This window comes from Microcebus murinus, chromosome 23 (genome assembly GCF_040939455.1).
Source record: "Microcebus murinus isolate Inina chromosome 23, M.murinus_Inina_mat1.0, whole genome shotgun sequence".
NCBI classification, from domain to species: Eukaryota; Metazoa; Chordata; class Mammalia; order Primates; family Cheirogaleidae; genus Microcebus; species Microcebus murinus.
The window spans coordinates 35,101,855-35,123,526 of record NC_134126.1 but is presented as its reverse complement, the minus strand read 5'-3'; the positions used below and the strand labels follow the sequence as shown (position 1 = coordinate 35,123,526).

General features: G+C 36.1%; 1 protein-coding gene across 6 annotated transcripts in view; it reads right to left on the bottom strand.

Moving 5' to 3' along the window:
- KCNT2 (potassium sodium-activated channel subfamily T member 2) overlaps positions 1 to 21,672 on the bottom strand; it is a 323,447-nt gene that overhangs the window by 170,243 nt on the left and 131,532 nt on the right. For all 6 annotated transcript variants that reach the window (XM_075996993.1, XM_012743486.3, XM_012743496.3 and 3 more), the window contains 2 exons: positions 1,957 to 2,137; positions 284 to 448 (listed from right to left, as the gene is read on the bottom strand). In XM_075996993.1, coding sequence (XP_075853108.1) covers positions 284 to 448; positions 1,957 to 2,137 — 346 coding nt within the window. The remainder of the gene's footprint in view (positions 1 to 283; positions 449 to 1,956; positions 2,138 to 21,672) is intronic.

Genomic DNA, 21,672 nt, shown 5'->3' with positions numbered 1-21,672 from the left:
GCAATCCTTTAATTCAAAGAAAATTTTTCTCTGTAGCATTAACATAATTCCATCTGTCTTTTCATGTAGATCCAGAAGGAAACTCAAAGTACTGCGTATTTCTTCAGCTTTTCTTTTTTTCTCTATGTTCCTGGTTATATTTGTAGTTCTTCATTTACTCTTTCTAAATTTGAGTGTATAAATAAAAATCCTCCACAAAGCAGCCTGCACCATCCATTAATTGACTTTGACAATATGTTAGTAGGTATGATCTAGTATAGTGCATAATATAAGCCAAATGTACCTGTAGTCTTGGATGAGCATAGAATTCATTTAAAAAATCCATAAGTAAATCAATCTTCAGTGAGCTGACACACAGAACAACATGCTTTTCAGTTTGAGCTCTATGTCGACTATAGTTTCCACCTGACTTTTGTCTCTCCATCCATAAATAGGCCAGCTGTTCAAACTATAATGTATTTTCCACATGTGAATGAAAAACACCAGATATGAAAATTAAAAAATCAATATAATACATCTATTGTTTATTAGGTACATTCAATTTGTTAGATGGAACTCACTGACATTTGAATTATCAGTGTTTCCTTCAATAACAGACTTTTTGTATGACTTCGGCAGAGGTTGCAAATGCCTTCCAGGGGTTTCAAGTCTCTAAGGAAACATATTATTATAACATGATATTGCTATTATATCATAACAGGCCACTGAGAGGGTGCAGCCTCTGCTTTATGTCCAGTAGATGACAATGAGTCATGCGCTGAACGAAGGAGAAAAGCCTCTTCGGCATTTCTTCACATTCTCTGCCAAGTTCTACTCACATCTCTTGCAATGAGAGATACTCTCACCATAGTGCACAAGGCCACATTCTAGCTGTACAGCAGCCTATACCTGAGGATAGTGAAGGGTGCAAGAGAGAGATTTCAGGAAGGAAAACATGCGTGATTGGATAGGAGTAGGAAGGCGTTGTAGGTTCTATACTCACACAAGATATATTTAGATACACTGTGGCCAAAGCTGTTTAATGGAAAAGGCAAGTATGATTCTGTCACCACCTCCTGTTTCTGACCTGCCCAGACATGGGCACCCAGGGGGCACTATAGGAAAGTGTTGGAGATTGCATCTACTTGTCTTTAATTCCATTATATATTGTGGTTCCTTTGCAACCTCCCATTCCCTCTCTAAAATGCTACATAATATTTATATACCATGTTCAGATTTTGTTTTAGTTGATCAACATAAGCAATCAATTTTTATTCAATGCAGTGTATGATTTTTAGATTTATTTTCTAGAACAAAGAGGAATCAATCTTTCACAAATATATTTCTTTGACCTGCCATATAATTAAAAACTATACTAGGCACAGCCAGGCACAGTGACTCATGCCTATAGTCCCAGCATTTTGGGAGGCCAAGGCAGGAGGATTGCTTGAGGCCCAGAGTCAAAAAGCTACTCTCTAAAATAAAAAATAAAAAAAAATTAGCCCGGCATAGTAGCGTGCACTTATAGTCCCAGCTACTCAGGAGGGTGAGGCAGGGGAATAACTTGAACCCAGGAGTTTAAGGCTGCAGCGAGCTATGATAGAGCCAATGCAACCCAGCCTGGGTGACAGAGTGAGATCCTGTGTTTAAAAAAAAAAAAAGAAATAAAAACTATATTATACTATAATTAATATAGTTAAATACCTTATATTTAAAATAAAGTATCTTGAAAAACTCAAGTGCGATATAAGCTATCAATGTCACTGGAGGGGAAATAAACCCTCAATGTTTCTCATAAAATGTAAAAAAAAAAAGCATTTCTATATAATTTATATGATTGATTACACGTAATAGCATCTGTTAATATGTTCCTGTTAGATAAATAAACCATCCTGCATTTCTTATTAAATGTCAATGCTTCAACTTTATAAGTCTTTGCACATTTCTATTGATAAAATTTAAGATAGTTGTGTTTACCTGTATGGGTAGAACCACAAGAGCAACACAGATCATAGCAACAACAAAAAGCTTGGAGGACCATGTTTCAGGAGTGACATCCCCAAAGCCCACAGTAGAAAATGTGACAATGCAGAAATAAAGGGAATCAAAGAGATTCAGCTTCTTTCCTATTCGTTCCAGATGTTGGATCCCACAAATGCTAAAAAAAAAAAAAAAAAAAAAAGAAAAAAAAAAGCAATAAAATTAAGTCTTTCAAATCAGACACATTATTTCTCATCATTATTCTTTTGAAAGCTAAAGTACATTTCATAAAGGATTTAATGGTCGGGTCTTATATTTTACAATATTATTTTTTTCCAGAAAAATATAATGTTTATGCTTTTTTCCTACATTAAGCAGATTTGGTCTTATTTTCATTAACAGCCAAAAATGGTAGCCAATATATCACAAAGTATATTTTAATAACATGTAAAATTAACAGACTGAATTTCATGGATGATACACAAAGACACTGAATGCATGTAAAGGAAACAAAGAGACCAGAAATTGCTAAATCTAGCATGAATGTCCTCTCCCAAACTCTTGTTGAAATTTAATTGCTCTTGTACCAATATTAAGAGGTGGTACCTTTAAGAAGTGTTTAAGTTATAAAGACTCCACCATGATAAATGAGCTCATGCTGTTTCCCACAAGTGAGTTTTCCCTCTGTCTCCTATGTACTGTCTCCTTCTTGACCTTCTACCATGTGATGCCTTTTGCCATACTATGATGTAGCAAGAAGGCCCTCACCAATTGCTGGCAGCTTGATCTTGGAATTCCCAGGCTCCAGAGTTGTGAGACAATATACTTCTGTTCCATATGACAGACAGCTGCATCAAGTATTCCTTCCCCCTCCCTCCCTGACAGAGATTAAGGCTATCCCTCCCTAGCTGTCCTGATAAAGATGATGCCAGAGCAGAAGGCTGGATGCGACTGGGGCAAAGGAGTTGGTTATTTGAAGAATTGACTACAAACAGCTGTACAAACAGCTCACTGTCCCCTGCAATATCTGAACTCCACGTAGCAGGAAGCAATTCTTCACCTGCCGGTTTGGCCCAGAAACAAAGAATTTAACAGGACAGGTGGGAGGGAGTTGGCTATCCCTGTGTATAAAAACCCTCACTAAACCCCCTTGTGTGCTGACTCTCTTTTTGGACTCAGCCCACTCGCACCTGGGTGAATAAAGCAGCCGTGTTGCTCCCACATAGCCTGTGTGTGAAATCTGTCCTTTGGGTCATTCACCCTTTCAGGACATACTACATATTTCTTCTTGCCTTTTTCCCCCTTTTGGAATGGGAATTTCTATCCTATGCCTGTCTCATCATTATATTTTGGAGGCACACAACTTATTTGATTTCACAGGCTCACAACTGGAGAGTAATTTGCCTCAGGAGTCTCACCCACATATGATTTAAATGATATTTAGATGAGACTTTGGACTTAGACTTTGAATTTGGTGCTGGAAGAAGTTAGGACCTTGGGGACTATTAAAACAGAATAAACATATTTTGGATGTGAAAAAGGATGTGAATTTGGGGGAGAGGCAGAGATGAAATGCAATAGTTTCAATATATGTGTCCCCTTCAAAATTTATATTGAAACTTAAATCCACAATGCAACCTATTAAGAGGTTAGCCTTTAGGAGATGATTAATTCACATTAATTAAGGAGCAGATAAGGAGCACACTGAGGAACAGAGCTCTCCTCCACAGGATTAGCAACCAGGATAGAAGGGCTAGAGAAAACTACCAGGCCCCTTTTGCTCTTCTGCCATGTGACAACACAGCAACAGGAGCTATCCTGGAAGCAAAGAGAAAGCCGTCAACAAACACTAAACCTGTGGCACCTTGATCTTAGACTTCCCCAGCCTCCAAAATTCTGATAAATAAATTCCTATCATTTAAAAGTTACCCAGTCTCAGGTATTTTGTTATAGCAGCACAGACTAATACAATAATGAAATACCATTCAATAAATTAAGTGAAAGAACTAAGTACTGATATATGTTACAACCTGGATAAACTGCAAAAACATGTTGAGTGAGAGGAGTCAGATGCAAAAGATGAAATATTGTATTATTTTGTTTACATGAAATATCCAGAAAAGAGACAGAAAGCAGATTAGTGGTTGCATGGGACTGATGGTGGGAATGTGGTAACGGAAGTGTTCTAAAATTGGATTGTGGTGATGACTGTACAACTCTGAAAATATATTTTAAATGACTGAATTTACACTTAAAATGAGTAAATTTTATAGTGTGTTATTATACTTTTATAAAACTGTCAAAAAAATCAGTGTATACTTCTGGACATTCACTACAGCTTCTGTGCACAAGCACACAGCTCAATTATGACAACCATGAAGAAATAAAGTAATATTTAATGTTTAAAATTCCAGAAATTCCTTTTCCAGACTGTTAAGATAATCTCCTTATTTACCTAAGTTACATATCATACAGATTCAATTGTCTTTAATCTTTCTTTTGCTTTCTGAAAGGTTGAAGTATAAGCTGATGAACAGAATAGGTAGATGGGTAGGTACATAGGTACAGAAGAGAGAAAGTGCCATACATGTCATTGTTTCAATTCTGAAGAAAAAACCTACTTGGGTTTTTTTGTTTGTTTCTTTGCTTTTTCTTTTTCCTTTATTGTTTTACTCTAGGTCTCCAAAATGGTTCAGTAAAATTTCCCTTGCTTTATGCTTAGAAATTTTTTGTGAGTTATCAGGTGATAAGCACACCCAAAGCAATGAATTGATTTACATGTGTTTATACATATATTTCAGCTGCCCCCATGTAATATTGCCAAACTAATCATAAGAACATTCAGATGTAGCCTAAAATAACCAAAGAAGAGAATTTCATAACAATACATATTTATGTAGCATCAAGTCTTGTTATTTTATTTAAAATAACATATCTGAGAATGTAAAAAATTTATGCATAAATCTTTTATACTTCACTTGAAAACAGAATGAGAAGAAAATTCATTAACATATTTTTCATGATTCAAATGTTGCGGGCTTACTACATTTTGCTTGACTATACATTAAAAGTCAATCTTTGGCAATAGTTAAGACATACATTTCCTAATTCAGAGGTATATTTTCTAGACCTGAACTACCAGTAAAGTTTCCTACTGTGTTTCCTGGGCTTTAGTCTCTCCTTCTTGTACTGTAACATACACATAATGGCCATGTTTATGTTCTTTAAACACACCTTAGGTATGTCAGTTTCAGGTTAAGAAAAAACCAAACCAAAACACTGGATTCTAACTGCGTAAAGAACACTCTCTAAATCTTGGTAGGATAATTATTACAGTAGCTGCCAATGAATCAAGTCTCCCTATTTCATCTCCCTTTTGCAATATGATTTTTCTGCACATCCAGATGTGAAGAAGTCTATGTCTCTATGTCACTGAATCTGAGCTGCACAAATGATTTGCTTTAACCAACATATATGGTTGAAATGACACTATGTGGTTCCAGATCCTAGGCCTTAAGAAACCTTGTAGCTCTTTTTCTTGCTTTCTTGAAACCCTGAGATCACCATAATGTAAAGGAGCAGACAGAGTCTACTATGAATGATGACAGGCCATGTGGAAAAGAATCAAGATGTCCCACTTGACAGCCAGCACCAACTGCCAGAAATAATAGTGGAGCCATCTCGGATTCTCCAGTTTCTCTCAGGCCATCAGATTTCAGCAGTCGAAAGAGTAATCAAAAGTGAGGCCAGGGCCAGCCGTGGTGGCTCACGCCTGTAACCCTAGCACTCTGGGAGGCTGAGGCAGGAGGATTGCTTGAGCTCAAGAGTTCGAGACCAGCCTGAGCAAGAGTAAGACCCCATCTCTACTATAAACAGAAAGAAATTAACCAAACAACTAAAAATAGAAAAAAATTTAGCTGGGCACGGTGGCACATGCCTGTAGTCCCAGCTACTCGGGAGGCTGAAGCAAGAGGATTGCTTGAGCCCAGGAGTTAGAGGTTGCTGTGAGCTAGGCTAATGCCACGACACTCTAGCCTAAGTGAAACCAGCAGAAAACTGCCTTGGTTATCAACCACAGACAGAATTGTGAAAAATAACAAATTGTACTGTTTCCAGCCACTAAGTTTTGGGGTGCCTTGTTTTTAGCAAACTGGCACATATAGAATTATAGACTCTAGCATTTGGATCTAATATTTTTTTTCTTGAACTTTTGTCATATTTATCTCCCCTTCACTTACTATTTGGACTATTTACTTATCATAATATATAACCCTTGTTCCTACATGGTTACCCTTTTGCTCCTTTCAACAGAAACTCCTCTCTACCCAATACCTACTACAATTCCTGTTTTTTGAAGCCCTAACTCAAATATGATCTCCCTCGTAAAGCCTTCCTTGAACCTCAGTGTTCCCTCTAAATTCCTATAGCACAAGTTCATATCTTAGCCAAAGTTTCACAAAAATATCTATACTTGATCTTAGCCAGAAGGACGAGAAGTGATACAAAAGTATCTATATTTAGTGTTTAACATTATCACCCCTACTCACCTATTATCTATCCTGATGACAGTAATTATATATTTGTATTTTTATTTCTTACAACACTTATCACAAAGTACATAGTAGCCACCCAGTAATTAACTGTAAAATAAACAAAAGAACAACTAGTTAAATCATTCCCAAGTAGTATATTCCAAACATATTCCAAAAAATATTTCATTTTTTTATTACTGCATAATGAACTCCCTAAAATGTAGAGGTTTAAAACAATAACAATTTATCTTTTCATATAATTTGTGGGTTGGGTGGGAAGCTTCTCCGGTCTTCCTGGGCTTACTCATGTAGATGCATTCAGCTAGAGATCTGGCTAAGACAAAAGGTCCAAGACAGCCTCACTCCTGTGCTCAATGGTCAGTGTTCATTATTGGCTGGGGTGCCTTAGTTCTTTTGTATGTGTCTTCTCATCGTCTAGTAGGTTTGACTGTCTTCCCTGGGTATCAGTCCAAAATAACATAGATGGAAACTACAAATTCTCTAAAGACCTAGCTTTCATCAACTTTATTCTTTTTGTCAAAGCAAATCACAAGGTCAGCCCAGATTGTATGTGTGTGGAAACAGACTCCATCTCTTCATGAGAGGAGATAAAAAATATAGTCATTATATTTTTCAATTTACTAACCCATATAAATGACAATATCTATCATAACCCATAAAAATTTTAATATCTAATAAACCACATTATAAAGATATTTAATTTCTTTGATACAGTTATAATTAAATCCATACTTACAACAATTAACAATATTTTAAAATACTTATGTAAAATGCCATTTTATAATAGTTGACCTGAAAAACTTTTGCAAATCTATCACATATACATTAATATTGCACATAAGCTTAAGGGACCTGTTAGGCCTTAATGTTCTCTAAATCAGTATGAAGATGCCCATATCAGCTGTTATATGCTTGGTATTATTACAAGCATATATTAATAACTTGGTATAAGTTATATGCTTGGTATAAACAAAAATCAACTTTTTAAAAGAACTAATAAAAACGAATGCACTAAATTACTTTCAGAGTTTTTCTCCAATTTTGAATAGGCACACCACCTTCTTTCATGTAGGATCTCATTCAATGGGCCATTGCTTTTGTTCATACAACAACAACACATTTAAAAATCACTAAAAATTCCTAGCTCTTGGGAGGCCGAGGCGGGCGGATTGCTCAAGGTCAGGAGTTCAAAACCAGCCTGAGCGAGACCCCGTCTCTACTATAAATAGAAAGAAATTAATTGGCCAACTGATATATATATATAAAAATTAGCCGGGCATAGTGGCGCATGCCTGTAGTCCCAGCTACCCGGGAGGCTGAGGCAGAAGGATCACTCGAGCCCAGGAGTTTGAGGTTGCTGTGAGCTAGGCTGATGCCACGGCACTCACTCTAGCCCGGGCAACAAAGTGAGACTCTGTCTCAAAAAAAAAAAAAAAAAAAAAATCACTAAAAATATCTTCTTACTCAATAAATACTTACCATAATAAATGAATTTAGTTCTTCCCTCCAAAAGAAAAAATCAGGCAAATAATACTTAAATATCCAGCCCAAGAACAGAGGAATCTTCTTCAGTTATAGGTCAGCTTTTTTCTCCTTTCTGTTCATAACTCTCAAGGCATTTTTATCACACTCAGAAAAAAATTGAAAAGGCCCTGGCTCTTCTCCAGCCTCGGTGCTACTCCTTAAACATGCTGGGTATGCACCCAACTTCTTTCTCAACTCCTCTTGGATTTCTAAAAGACATCTCAAAGGTTACATGTCCAAATTGAATTCTAAACTTCTTCTCTAAATCTGTTCCTCCCAAATTCTTCACCATCAGATGACAGTAAATATAATTTCCCAGTTACTGAGGCCAAAATCCTGAATTCACTCTTCCTTTTTCTCAAAATTCACATGCAAGCTCTTAGCAAACTACAGTTTCTAACTTCAAAATTAACGAGAATCCACAATCACTGCTCACTATTTTCATTGCTACAATTATCCATGCCACCATTATCTCTTCCTTGAACTGTGTTAGATACTCATACCCTTCCCTCAATAGCCGACTGTCAAGATATCAGCCAGGTTATTAAAACATGGGTTAGGTCATGCCATTCCTCTACACAAAACCCTGATATGGCTCACTATTTAACTTAGACTAAAAGCTAATTTTCTTGCATTTGCCTACAGTACATTACTCAATCTGACCCCTCACTGTCTTTCAGGCTCATTTTCTACTCTTCTGCCTGTGGTTCACTCTGCCCCAGATGTCCTGCCATTATTGCTTTCTGGCCAACATGCCAGGCATGTTCTTCACTAAAGGCCTTGGTAGGTACTGTTCTCTCTGGTGGGAACCCTACTGGCTTGAATAATCTCATGGCTGACCCTTCACAAACTTCAACTCTTTACTCAAATTGCAGTCTTATCAATGAGGACTATTGTGACCATCGTGTATACTCCTAATTTTTATTTTCTTCCTTAACTTTAAAAAAAAAATTTAGTCATTTATAGTGTTTATATCAATAGTCATTTATTGCATTCCTCTGTTATTGTGGGGATCCATTAGTACGGAGTCATGTGCTTTCTTCATCAATGCAGGCTGAGCAACTAAAATAGTGCCAAGCACATAATAATGTTCATAAATATTTGCTGAATAAATAAATGAGGGCCTGAACATAAAGCATACAGACCACCTCTGTTGCCCATATTTAAATCACCAAGCCAGTTAGCTTGTCTAGATATAAACCAGAAATAATTCAGAAAGAAAAGTGAAAACCTGCAATCTTTTTTATCTGTCTACTGCCTTCACTATGAAATCTAATACAATTAATTGGCAAGACAAAATAACCCTTAGTCAAAGAAATTGGACCCCTGTCTTACGCAATACACAGAAATCAATTCAAAATTAGTTAAATACTTAAACACAAGACCTAAAACTAAAACTCCTAGGAGAAGACATAAGGGAAAAGGTTCTTGACATTGGTCTTGGCAATGATTTCTTGGGTTTGACACAACAAGCAGATGCCAAAAATAGACAAGGCTTTATCCAATTAGAAAGGCACAGCAAAGGAAACAATCAACACAGTGAAAAGGCAACCAAGGAATGGGAGAAAATATTTGCAAACTATCTGATAAGAGATTAATTTCTAAAATATATGAGGATCTTCTACAACTCAATAGCAAAAAAAAAAAAAAAATTAGGACACATACTTTATAATTACACTTACATGAGGTATTTTAAATAGTCAAAGAAGCAGAGAATAGAATGGTAGTTGCCAGGAGCTGAGGTAGGGGAAAATAAGAAATTGTACTTCAATGAATATAGAGTTTGAGTTATGCAAGATAAGTCTAGTTCTAGATATCACCTGTACAACATAGAACTTACTGCTAACAATAAAGTATTGTGCACTTTAAAATATTTTAAGAGGATAGTTCTCCTATTAAGTATTCTTACCACACACATACACAAAAAAATTGACAAAAGAACACAAATTTTTGGAGGCAATGGATATGTATTACCTGGATTGTTGTGATGATATTATGGGTATATATATATAAATATATATATATATATATATGTGTGTGTGTGTGTGTGTGTGTGGGTGTCAAACTCATCAAAATATATACATTAAATATGTGAAATTTTTTGTATATCGATTATAACTCAATAAAGCTTAAAATAAATATATAAATAAAAACCTCTGTCAAAGGAGGCAGATGCAATACTCTATAAGCCTATCAATTTTCCCATAACTTTTCAATTGATGTCATTTGAAATATTCAAGTAATATACACAAGTAAAATAGGCTTTACTTTCTCTAGTAATTAGTGCTTATAGCTCTAGCATTTGTTTCAATTAGCAACACTTAAATTATACAATAAATGACCACTTTGGGAATTTGAAATCCATTTGACTTACTTATTGAAACTCATTCTGCTTGTGTAATGTACAAGTAAATTATATAACTAAAAACTTGTCTTTTAATAAAACAAATTTAGTACTCAAATATAAGATGTTTTTGTTTTGTCACATTACATTCTGAACGTTTCATCTCACTAACATATTTAAAAAGTGTTTGAATGACAAAATTAATCTTGCTACAAAATGGTTTACTAATCAAATACTTGACTTATAATCCCATTTGTGTCACTGTTAGTGAATATTGCATACTACAATACTTTTAGTTAATCAGTGTAGTACATATTATAACAATCAGATAACTTCTAGCTTATATTTTATAGAAGAAAAAATTACTGTCAATATTAGGGAGAGTTTTCCTACAATAGGTAAACAATCTGAACTCCATTGTCCCTTTTACATTAACTTTTGCAACTATTTCCCTTTTTTGCTCTCCTGTGTTTTATGTAAAAAAAATCACCTTTCTTGGAGAGCTAAAATAGTTTAGAAAGGACTTTTGCAGAAATTTTCACTAGCTTATCAAATTCTAAAGGTAGACTATTTCACTTTTCAAGAAAAAATAGTCTTCAAACTTCCCAAAATTTTAAAAATTTGCTTTAGGCTGGGCATAGTGCCTAAGACCACCAATACTTTGGAAGGCCATGGCAAGAGGCTCACTTGAGCCTAGGGAGTTGCAGACCAGCATGGGCAACATAAGGAGACTCAATCTCTACAAAAAAAAAAAAAAAAATTAACTGAGCATGGTTGTGAGCGCCTGTAGGCCTGCCTACTGATGAGGCTGAGGAGGAAGGACGACTTGAGCCCTGGAGTTCAGAGCTACAGTGAGTGAGCTATGATCATACCACTGCACTCCAGCCTGGGCCACAAAATGAGACCTTATCTCTAAAAATATTTTTTTTTAACTTTAAAATGTATTTTGAAAATTACTTGTTCTAAGTTTTTATTCTACAAAAGTGAATTCTAAGACATAAAGAAGTTTGAGGATGGGCTTCTCTGATTCACATTATATGGCTATAGCATCATTTTCTGATACCTATTATGGAGCATCTGTATGCAACATGTAGAAAATGTTAAGTGTTCCTGCTGACTTATTGCACATTATTTTTGTTAGAGGCAACACAACTGGGAATGTTTTGAAGAAATAAAAAGACTTATTTTACTGCTTTGTGATAATTATTCAAATAAAGTACATTTTTAGATTGCTCATATAAATTATGTCTTCAAAAATAATTTAGCTAGTTAAAGGAAAGAAGGGAAGAAAGTATGTTATGACAGGTGGGTATACAGAGGATTTATTATTACTTATTATGTAATTCTTAAGGCCAAGACAGTTTTAGCATTGAAAACATCCTTGGTTTATATTATGTAAAAATATTAATATTTCACTTATATTTTAGTTATTTTGCATAGGACCATGAATCCTGCATCATGCTACGTAAAGATTTGAAGCCATATGGTGATTAATAAAGCATTTTAATATAGATATCTCTTATTTTATTCACAGTTATCATTTGAATCATTAATAAATGAAAATTTTCTTCTCTTTATCATAATTGATGAATTTCACTATTATTTTGTGTCTGTACCCAGAAGTAATTTTATTGATGGGAACAGATTTTCTGATAAATTAAATCTAAGTCAAAAACAACACATTCATAATCAAAATATATTTTGTCTTGTTATAAAGCAGATACAATTTTTCAGTCAAAGACCAAATTAAACAATATAAATTATAACCTAAATTGAAAGTAACAGATGAATTTAGTAATATAGTATTGAAAAATAAATAACCACAGCTGGTGAATTTTAGTAAATACTTTATATTTTCTAGTAATCAAATTTAATATTGTTTTCTGATTCAGTGGCAATATATCTGTGTGTGTGTGTGCGTGTGTGTGTGTGTGTAAGCCTGTTTGAAATACTTGGTTTTCATTGATCGTAATTGTAACAACCTTTTTGTTTATTATCCTGTACCCTCTGCCTAAACATTTTTAGTTAAAAGATTTACTGCAATTTAAAATATAAAAAATAAACTGGTATAATATCATCTTCTATTTTTTTTCCTTTGTTAATATATTAAAAGTTACTTCAGATTCATTTATATTAATTGAAATGGGAAATTGCAAATGAATCTTTTTCTTATAATTTCTCTATTGCAAAAATACCTATAAATTTTAAATAACAAAATAATTTATAGAAAAATACTAACTGATGTAAAATTTTATTTACATGTTTCATAATAGAAAAAGACTACCTAATATTGTAAAAGTTAGTCACATTTATTCATACACATAAATTTATTGATAGTTTACTAGTGCTAAGCCTTGTGCTGGATGATACAGCTACAGATATCAGTAGGACAAAGATATTTCCCCTAGTCTATATAAAAAAGAGTCTCTAAAACCTAAAGTGAATAATTATTACCTGGTCTTTAACAGCATTACTAATCATACTGTAAGTTAATAATCAAACTTTTTTTACTTGCTCAGTGATATAACCTAGGTAAATTACTTTAGCATTTTAAACTTCATGCTCCTCAACTGAAAAGTAAATATAATAATATTAACTTCTTCCTTGGCTATTATGACAACTAAATGAGCTAATGCTCCGTGAAATGCCTCACGCAGAATAACTATTGTTCAATGAATTTGGTAGTAATTTTGTTATTTATTTCTAGCCCCAACAGAAGAGAAATATAAGCATAAAAATAAGTCAAATATAAGGACCAAATAAATACACAAAAGTGTCACAAAGCAGGTGTTTTCTATTTGATAAAAAATAAATGTTACTATTAACAATAAAGTCGGGGATTATAGAGAAAGAGAGTGACTATGAGAAAATAATGTGTCTATTCTTTCCTATGGATTCACCAACAGGATTATTAGCAGAAGAAATCACCCATGAATTAATGAGTAGCTATAATCTTGTGCAATTTGTCAATGCTACAAGTCCCGGTGGGCAAATGGAAATACAGATCATTAGAGAGGGCTCCAAAAAAAAAAAAAAAAAACGAGTTAGGCAATTTGCAAGGTAAACCGATAACCTTTCACTATTTAGAAAGAGTAGTCATGGTGAGATTAGATGACCTTTGGAGGTTTCACTGTTGTCATTTCCAGAAACTGACAACTAATTCTTGGTAAAGCACTAAGGGCAAAAAAGAATTAAGCACTATTTCTGGCCCAGAATGTCAACATTAGGCTACTATTTCGTTTTAAACGATTACTTATCACTGAGATTACTTGAATAAGGGATTTCATTTCTGATTATATATAATAAAAGATGGCATATCTGTATATACTATATGTATATATTTATACAGTTCACTGAGTTATATAACTAACAAGTATATCATTATGTGATGATATTTTAAGATTTAAAATAGTAAAATAGTAAAATATTGGAAAAAATCCAGTAAGATTTTCTCTTTTTGAATTACTTTACACATACAGTCACACTCACTATTAACATTGAAATAAATATTTAATTTTATGTGACTTATGGATTTTATATACATAAATGTTAAGTATACCTATTTTTGAAATTCTATGCATTTTATGAAGCAGAGAATTCCTGCTATTCAAATATATATCTTTTTTGCATAATTATGGTCAAAATTCACAATATTGAGCTTAACCCTTGGCTTTCAAAACTAATTCACCCACCCATTTCTGCCTTACTGCAATTTGGTTTTACATAAATATCCACTCATAGGCCGGGCGCTGTGGCTCACGCCTGTAATCCTAGCTCTTGGGAGGCCGAGGCGGGCGGATTGCTCAAGGTCAGGAGTTCAAAACCAGCCTGAGCGAGACCCCGTCTCTACTATAAATAGAAAGAAATTAATTGGCCAACTGATATATATATATATAAAAAAATTAGCCGGGCATGGTGGCGCATGCCTGTAGTCCCAGCTACTCGGGAGGCTGAGGCAGAAGGATCGCTCGAGCCCAGGAGTGTGAGGTTGCTGTGAGCTAGGCTGACGCCAAGGCACTCACTCTAGCCTGGACAACAAAGCGAGACTCTGTCTCAAAAAAAAAAAAAAAAAATAAATAAATAAATAAATATCCACTCATATTAATGTTTATTTTAAAGAACACTGTTACAAAATAAAAATCCTTTAGGAAATTTATACCATGGTAATTTTTGTAAAATTACAGTAAATATGCAGTTAAACTAGCATACTAGAGGACAAAATGCCAAGTAGCCAAATATGTCCTTAAATAAATTGTTCAGAACTTGATTACTACCAACCAGCAGAAAAATAGAAGAGAGAGCTGCTATGAATTTCCATCTTCACGCAACAACTGCCTCCAATGCCATCACATAGGACCACTCTGGAGATATAAAATAATTATAACTACTAGATTTATGAAGCACTTATGTGCTAGGGTCAGGGCTATATACTTGAAATGCAATATTTGTTTGATCCTCTCACCCAGCATGGTAGCTCATGCCTGTAATTCTAGCATTTTGGGAGGCAAGGGAGGGAGGATGGCTTGAGGCAAGGAGTTTGAGACCAGCTTGAGCAAGAGCGAGACACAGTCTCTACAAAAAACAGAACAATTAGCCAAACATGGTGCAGCGTGCCTATAGTCCCAAATACTTGGGAGGCTAAGGCAGGAGGATCACTTGAGTCCAGGAGTTTGAGGTTACAGTGAGCTATGATGATGACAGTGCACTGTAGCCCAGGTGACAGAACAAGACCCTGTCTAAAAAAAAAAAAAAAAAAATCAAGAAATGTCCTTGGGAATTTTACCTAATCTAATAATTCCACACTCAATATGATTAAGATATTGAATATTTGACTAAAGCCATATGAAACAAATTCAGTTCCTGAGAGGTATGATGTTTCATCTGGTTGTCAAATAATAGTTATTGATTTTCCAGTATTACATATGGATATAAGGGGATAAAGGCAACAGGTAATAATGACATAAGTAAGGAATATTAGGGAAAATACTGCAGGTGGAGATGGTGAAAATATTTCATTTTGGGACATGTTTAATTTAATATTTTTATAATATAAATGTGTGATCCATTTCAATTTTATACAAATATACACCTGTGATAAGCCATTCTTAAAGTCTTTGGTTTATACCCTACTTGAACTTGTTTACAGTTCTAATCTTTCTAGTTCCCAAGAAATAATAATATGCACTTGTTATTATATTAAAAGACAATAAAGATAAAAATGAATTATTAATATCCCACTTCTATCTACCCTTAACATAATTAGTGTTTGGTAAGTGTCCTTTTGCTGTTTTACTATTTTGTTTGTTTTTAGTTTTAATTTAAATGCACTTTTGCTTTTTTTGGCCAGGCGTGGTGGTTCATGCCTGTAATCCCAGCACTCTAGGAGGCCGAGGCGAGTGGATTGCTCAAGGTCAGGAGTTCGAAACCAGCCTGAGCAAGAGCTAGACCCCGTCTCTACTTAAAAAAAAAATATAAAGAAATTAATTGGCCAACTAAAAATATATAGAAAAAATTAGCCGGACATGGTGGTGCATGCCTGTAGTCCCAGCTACTTGGGAGGCTGAGGCAGAAGGATAGCTTGAGCCCAGGAGTTTGAGGTTGCTGTGAGATAGGCTGACGCCACAGCACTCTAGCCCAGGCAACAGAGTGAGACTCTGTCTCAAAAAAAAAAAAAAAAAAAAAAAAATTGCATTTTTGCTTTTAGTTTAGCAATTTAATATTATAGGATATTTATATCCATCATTTTAAAGTTAGCTTGGTTTTCAGTTCTGTAGTTCAATGTACTGTGCTTCCCTGAAAATAAGACCTACCCATAAAATAAGCCCTAGCAGGATTTCTAAGCATTGGTGCACTAGAAGCCCTACCCTGAAAATAAGACCTAGTGATAGGCGTGGCTGTGCAACGCATCTGCACTACCCATACATTTCGTTGCGGAGCGGGAAAGAAGAAGACGAGCAGCCCTTCTCATCTGCCCCATGAGAGCTCTATGGCTCAACATGAGAGACTGGGGCCAATGGTTCTAAAGGAAATAGAGTTGCATGAAATTCAGGATGGAATTCAGGGTTTGGAGAGTTATGATGAAGTTCCAGAAGAAGACGATTTAACTACGTTTGAATAAATGTAGATTGCTGTACTGTACTTAAAAAAAATAACACATCCCCTGAAAATAAGCCCTAGGGTATCTTCTTGGGGAAAACTAAATGTAAGACCCTGTCTTATTTTCGGGGAAACATGGTATGTATATGTTCCTTGAAAAGCCAATTTGGAAGTACATATTAAGCAAATTCAGGATTATGCCATCAAATATGTTTGGCAACTCTGGGTTGAACATAATTTTTTACCAAAGTACATTTCAGACTCTTAATGAGCTAATGTTTATTGTAAATTTCTGAGAGTAGATTCATTTTTATAGGATTTACCCAACATATCTGCCAAAGTTTTGGTTTTGATAGAGTGTCTCAAAGGAGTGTCTTGGATTTTATGGACTAAACTATGAGTACAAGAGCCCATAGTTTGTGCTTTGTCATAGTATTTTAGAATTACAATTTAGCTTAATAAAATGACTCAGATAATTTTTACCTTTGTCTATGCCATGGAATAACAATTCTAGTTAAACGATTCCTTAAAGGATTTAATAGTAAAACTGTCAGTCCCTGAAGATTTTTAATTTTTTGAGATTAAAAATATAACTTAAAACGCAACATTTTAAAAGTGCTCCATCTTGACTCTTTGTTTTAATTCAGTACCACTTAAAAACCCGCAAGTATGCATTCTGGCTTGAGCATCATTCCTTCCACAAATCCACAAAAATCAATTTGCTTTACTCATTATTCCCTGGTCTTTAAGGACTTCCTAAAAATCTGAACTTGAAACAAAGTACGGTGTACACAGGCCCATAACAACCATATTGAGCATGGATAAGCACAGGGGAAGTTTCCTCATCTCTCTCAAGAAAGCTTAAAGAACAAAACAGATTTTTTTTCATGAATACTGAAATTATTTGAAATGTGGATCATGTTTGAGCATGCCAAATGGAAAAAGGATGACTCAAAATTGTAACTCATTAAAAAAATTAATGAGTTAATTTTTGTTAATTGGAATTAACCTTTCTGTTAATTGGAATAATGCTAAATATTATTAAGAATAATTTTAGTTAAAGAAACTACCCAAACACCTATGAAAAAATCTTAATCACATTAATTAGAAAAAATCAGGCCCCATTTTACAGTAACTATCTAGGGCCATGATATCTATCATATCAAGAATTTAATTTCTAATTAACATTGATATAAGAAGACTATCAAAAACCATTCATTTTTGTCTCATTTTAACTAAACAGTCCTCAATTTAGAAGAGCTACCATCTTAATTTATATATTTAAAATCTATTTTCTTCTGCATTTTCTCATTCACCTAGTGAAGAAGAATCAACAAGGTATAAGAAATTATCTAAGGCTATAACAACGGGAGTGGTAAATGTTCTTTCACATATTAAATATTTCACTTAAATGGATTACACATTGCTGTTCCTGTAGAATATATTTATTACATTTCCTCTTCTTTTATTATTTATGATTTAAACAAAAGCATCTGCTGGACAACCTTTGTAAATTTTTCATAGACTCATCAGCTTGTGGGTCATTACTATTATGTATGCAAATGAAAGTAGCATTTTTTTGGTTGTTCATGGTAGGAAGGATGACACTTTTAATTGTGTAGTGGTTTGTTCTGTTTGAATTCCTTATTCATTCATAAACACTTATTAAGAAATATGTACTGTGTCAATGTTGAATGTATTTCTCACTATGATTGGTGTTGATTGGTTTAAGGCCAGTGGCAGGAACCCCTACCATCCCTAAAGAAAAGAAGCCCACAAGACCCACCAAAACCACACCTGGATGTTCACCCAGATAAGGAGTTTTTCAGTTTGGTTCCTGGATTACGCAAATACCACCAGCCCCTCCTATTTCTCAATACCCGACTCAGGTAGCATAAAAGGCCCTAACCCCCTCCAAATGAGCACGACTTCCCAGGCCCCCTCTTGGGACTGGTGAACCTTGCCCGGGAGCACTCAATATAGCCATGTTGTTTGGCCCTACTTTGTCTTTCCCTCTCGCTGCCAAATCCTGACACAAACACATCCAGACAACTCACCTGGACTGTCCTGCCACAAGGGTTTCGGGACAGCCCCCATCTATTTGGTCAGGCTCTGGCCCAGGACCTACTCCAATGTCCTTTACAACCTAGCACAGGAGTCCTCCAATATGTTGATGATCTACTGCTCTGTAGTCCGTTTCCTCAAGACTCCAAGGCTCAGACTGTCTCTCTACTCAATCCTTGCTTCTAAGGGCTATCAGGTGACCCTCTCCAAGGCTCAGCTGTCCATACCTACTGTCACTTACCTTGGACTTTGCCTGACCCCCACTACCCATCATCTCACTGTTCATTGCCAGCAGGCCCCTCGTAACCTCCAGCTGCTCATCTCGGCTAAACAAATTATGTCCCTGCTTGGGTTCATAGGCTTTTTCCAACATTGAGTTCCCGGCTTTTCTCTCCTCGCCAAACCCCTATATGAAGTTGCACGAGACATGTCCGCGGGCCCCCTTCTGGCTCCATGGGCCTTTTAACAGGCCTTCCAAAATTCCGAGATGTCCTACTTCAGTCTCCCCCACTAAATCTTCCTAACCCAGACAAACCCTGATGAGAGAACTTTCTCCCTGCCCCCAACACTCTCCTCTTTCCCCCTGGCTAGATATTATTCAACATACTCTTACCTTTCTAAACTACTCAGGGACAGTCCCTAATATCTCCCCCTGCTTTCTCTGTGCTTCCCTTCAGCGACCCTTACTGTCCACTGTTCCTCTGAACTATTCGACCCCCCAGATGACTCCAACACCCACTCTTCCATGTTCCACTCCGCTCACTCACATACCTCTTTGGGAGCCTGAAACTACAGGCCAATCCTACGCAGATCGCATATGCTTTCTCACTTCCCACACTGACCCCAACTTTTGCCTTCATGGACGCTACCTTTCTAACCATACTGTAGCCACAACCACATCCTCAGCTCCAGGGCAGTTCTTCTGGTGCAACGGAACACTCACCTGCTTGCTGCATCAACGCTTCCACCTCGGGCCCTAGTTTCCCTGTCATGGTGGTCCCTCAATTAACTCTATACAATGAGTCTGAGTTCAGATGGCTTATCCCAGAGCCCCATCCGAGACGAGCTATCTTTTTAGCTATCTTTTTACCTGTCTCGGTGGGTCTCAGCTTGGCCTCCTCCATTGCAGCCTCAGGGCTTGCAGGAGGTGCCCTGGGCCACAGTGTCATTTCTGCCCAAGATTTTACAGATCCCCTGCAGATTGTCCTAGAAACCATGTCTGCTTCGCTGGCCTCACTACGAAGACAACTAACTTTGCTGGCTCAGGTTACTCTCCAAAATCTAAGAGCATTAGATCTGCTGACAGCCGAAAAAGGAGAGATCTGCATTTTCCTTCGTGAAGAATGCTGCTACTATGTCAACGAATCGGGCCTTGTGGGGCAAAGCATAGACAAGCTCACCAATCTGAGGGAAGACCTACACAACTGCCGCCGTCAGGATATATCCCCCTACAGCTGGATCCAGTCCCCTCTGGCAACTTGGCTATTGCCATTAATAGAACCCATTACCATCATTTGCCAAATCTTTCTCTTTGCCCCCTATCTTTTTTTTTTTTTTTTTTTTTTTTTTGAGACAGAGTCTCGCTTTCTTGCCCAGGCTAGAGTGAGTGCCGTGGCGTCAGCCTCGCTCACAGCAACCTCAGACTCCTAGGCTCAAGCGATCCTCCTGCCTCAGCCTCCCGAGTAGCTGGGACTACAGGCACGAGCCACCATGCCCGGCTGATTTTTATATTATATATATTAGTTGACCAATTAATTTCTTTCTATTTTTATGGTAGAGACGGGGTCTCGCTCAGGCTGGTTTTGAACTCCTGACCTTGAGCAATCCGCCCGCCTCGGCCTCCCAGAGTGCTAGGATTACAGGCGTGAGCCACCGCGCCCGGCCTTTGCCCCCTATCTTTTACAGTTCCTCCAGCACTGCCTCCAAGAACTATCTTCAGTGGCAGTAAATCAACTATTTCTTCACCTATACTTCCGCCTGCCAGTCACCCCTCCACCAGCCGACTCCAGCCTGTAACCGCTGCCAGCAGGAAGCAGTCAGATAAAAGGGTGCCCAACATAACCAAAAAGGCAGGGATGTAAGGCTGGTGGTGGCCCCCCTTACCTCCCTAGATAAGACAAAGAAAGAGATGAACAATGAGATGAGAAATGATTAAAATAGATCAAACCAGGTGAAAATAAGGAGACAAAACTATTATGGTTAAAGGCAACTAACTAATATAGTCACAAATCAAGTAATATCATTATCCCTTTCTTTTGGAAATTTCTATTCTAGGAGACTCCTATATTAAGCAATTAAACTTTTATTGGGAAAAATAGGTATTATGCTATGTCACCAACAGAAAAGCTATTATATTCATTTTCATACTTTTAAAACAAAATAACATGTTTAAGGCAGAAAATAAAGGCAATGTAGTACTTAATTCTTAAGTATTTAACACCTATCTTCCTATTAATAAATGAGAACTTATTTATTTTTTATTTACTACTTCTTGCTTCCTGGAAAACTGTTAGTATTTTCCTCTCCTGAAACTGTGATATAAATGCTCATAATTTTATTTTTGCTCTGCTGCAGATTATATGGATTTGAAAAAGTTTTGCAATATTTGTTCACCTATTTATTGAGTGCTACTAAGGGTCAGGAACAGTACTCAGTACTGGCAAAGACAAGGGTATGTAAAAACCAGCATGACTGCTTCCTTGAGGCAACTTAAGAGTTTAGTGGAAGAGACAGAAAATCATGACTAATGCACATATATAAAAATATACAAAAGAAAGCCCCCCAGAGCTATGACTTCTGATCACAGTGGAATTGACCTAATCAGGTGGGTCAGACTTCAATAAAGGAATGATGCTTAACAAACAAACGATGACTCAGGCTTTCAGACATTTTTCTGCAGAGAAAGAAGGAAGAACATTCTAAAGAAGAGGAAGATTAACATGATGGATTAAGTAAAAACAAAACAAAAAATGAGGAACCTTGAGCAGAAAAATCATGGATATATGATAAGAATTAAAACATAGGGAGAATACTGATCATGCAGAAATTCAGAACAAATTAGAGTCTTTGTATACATCCTAAGACACATGTAATATTTTTAACAAGTATGTGGTGACACAGTCATATTTATAT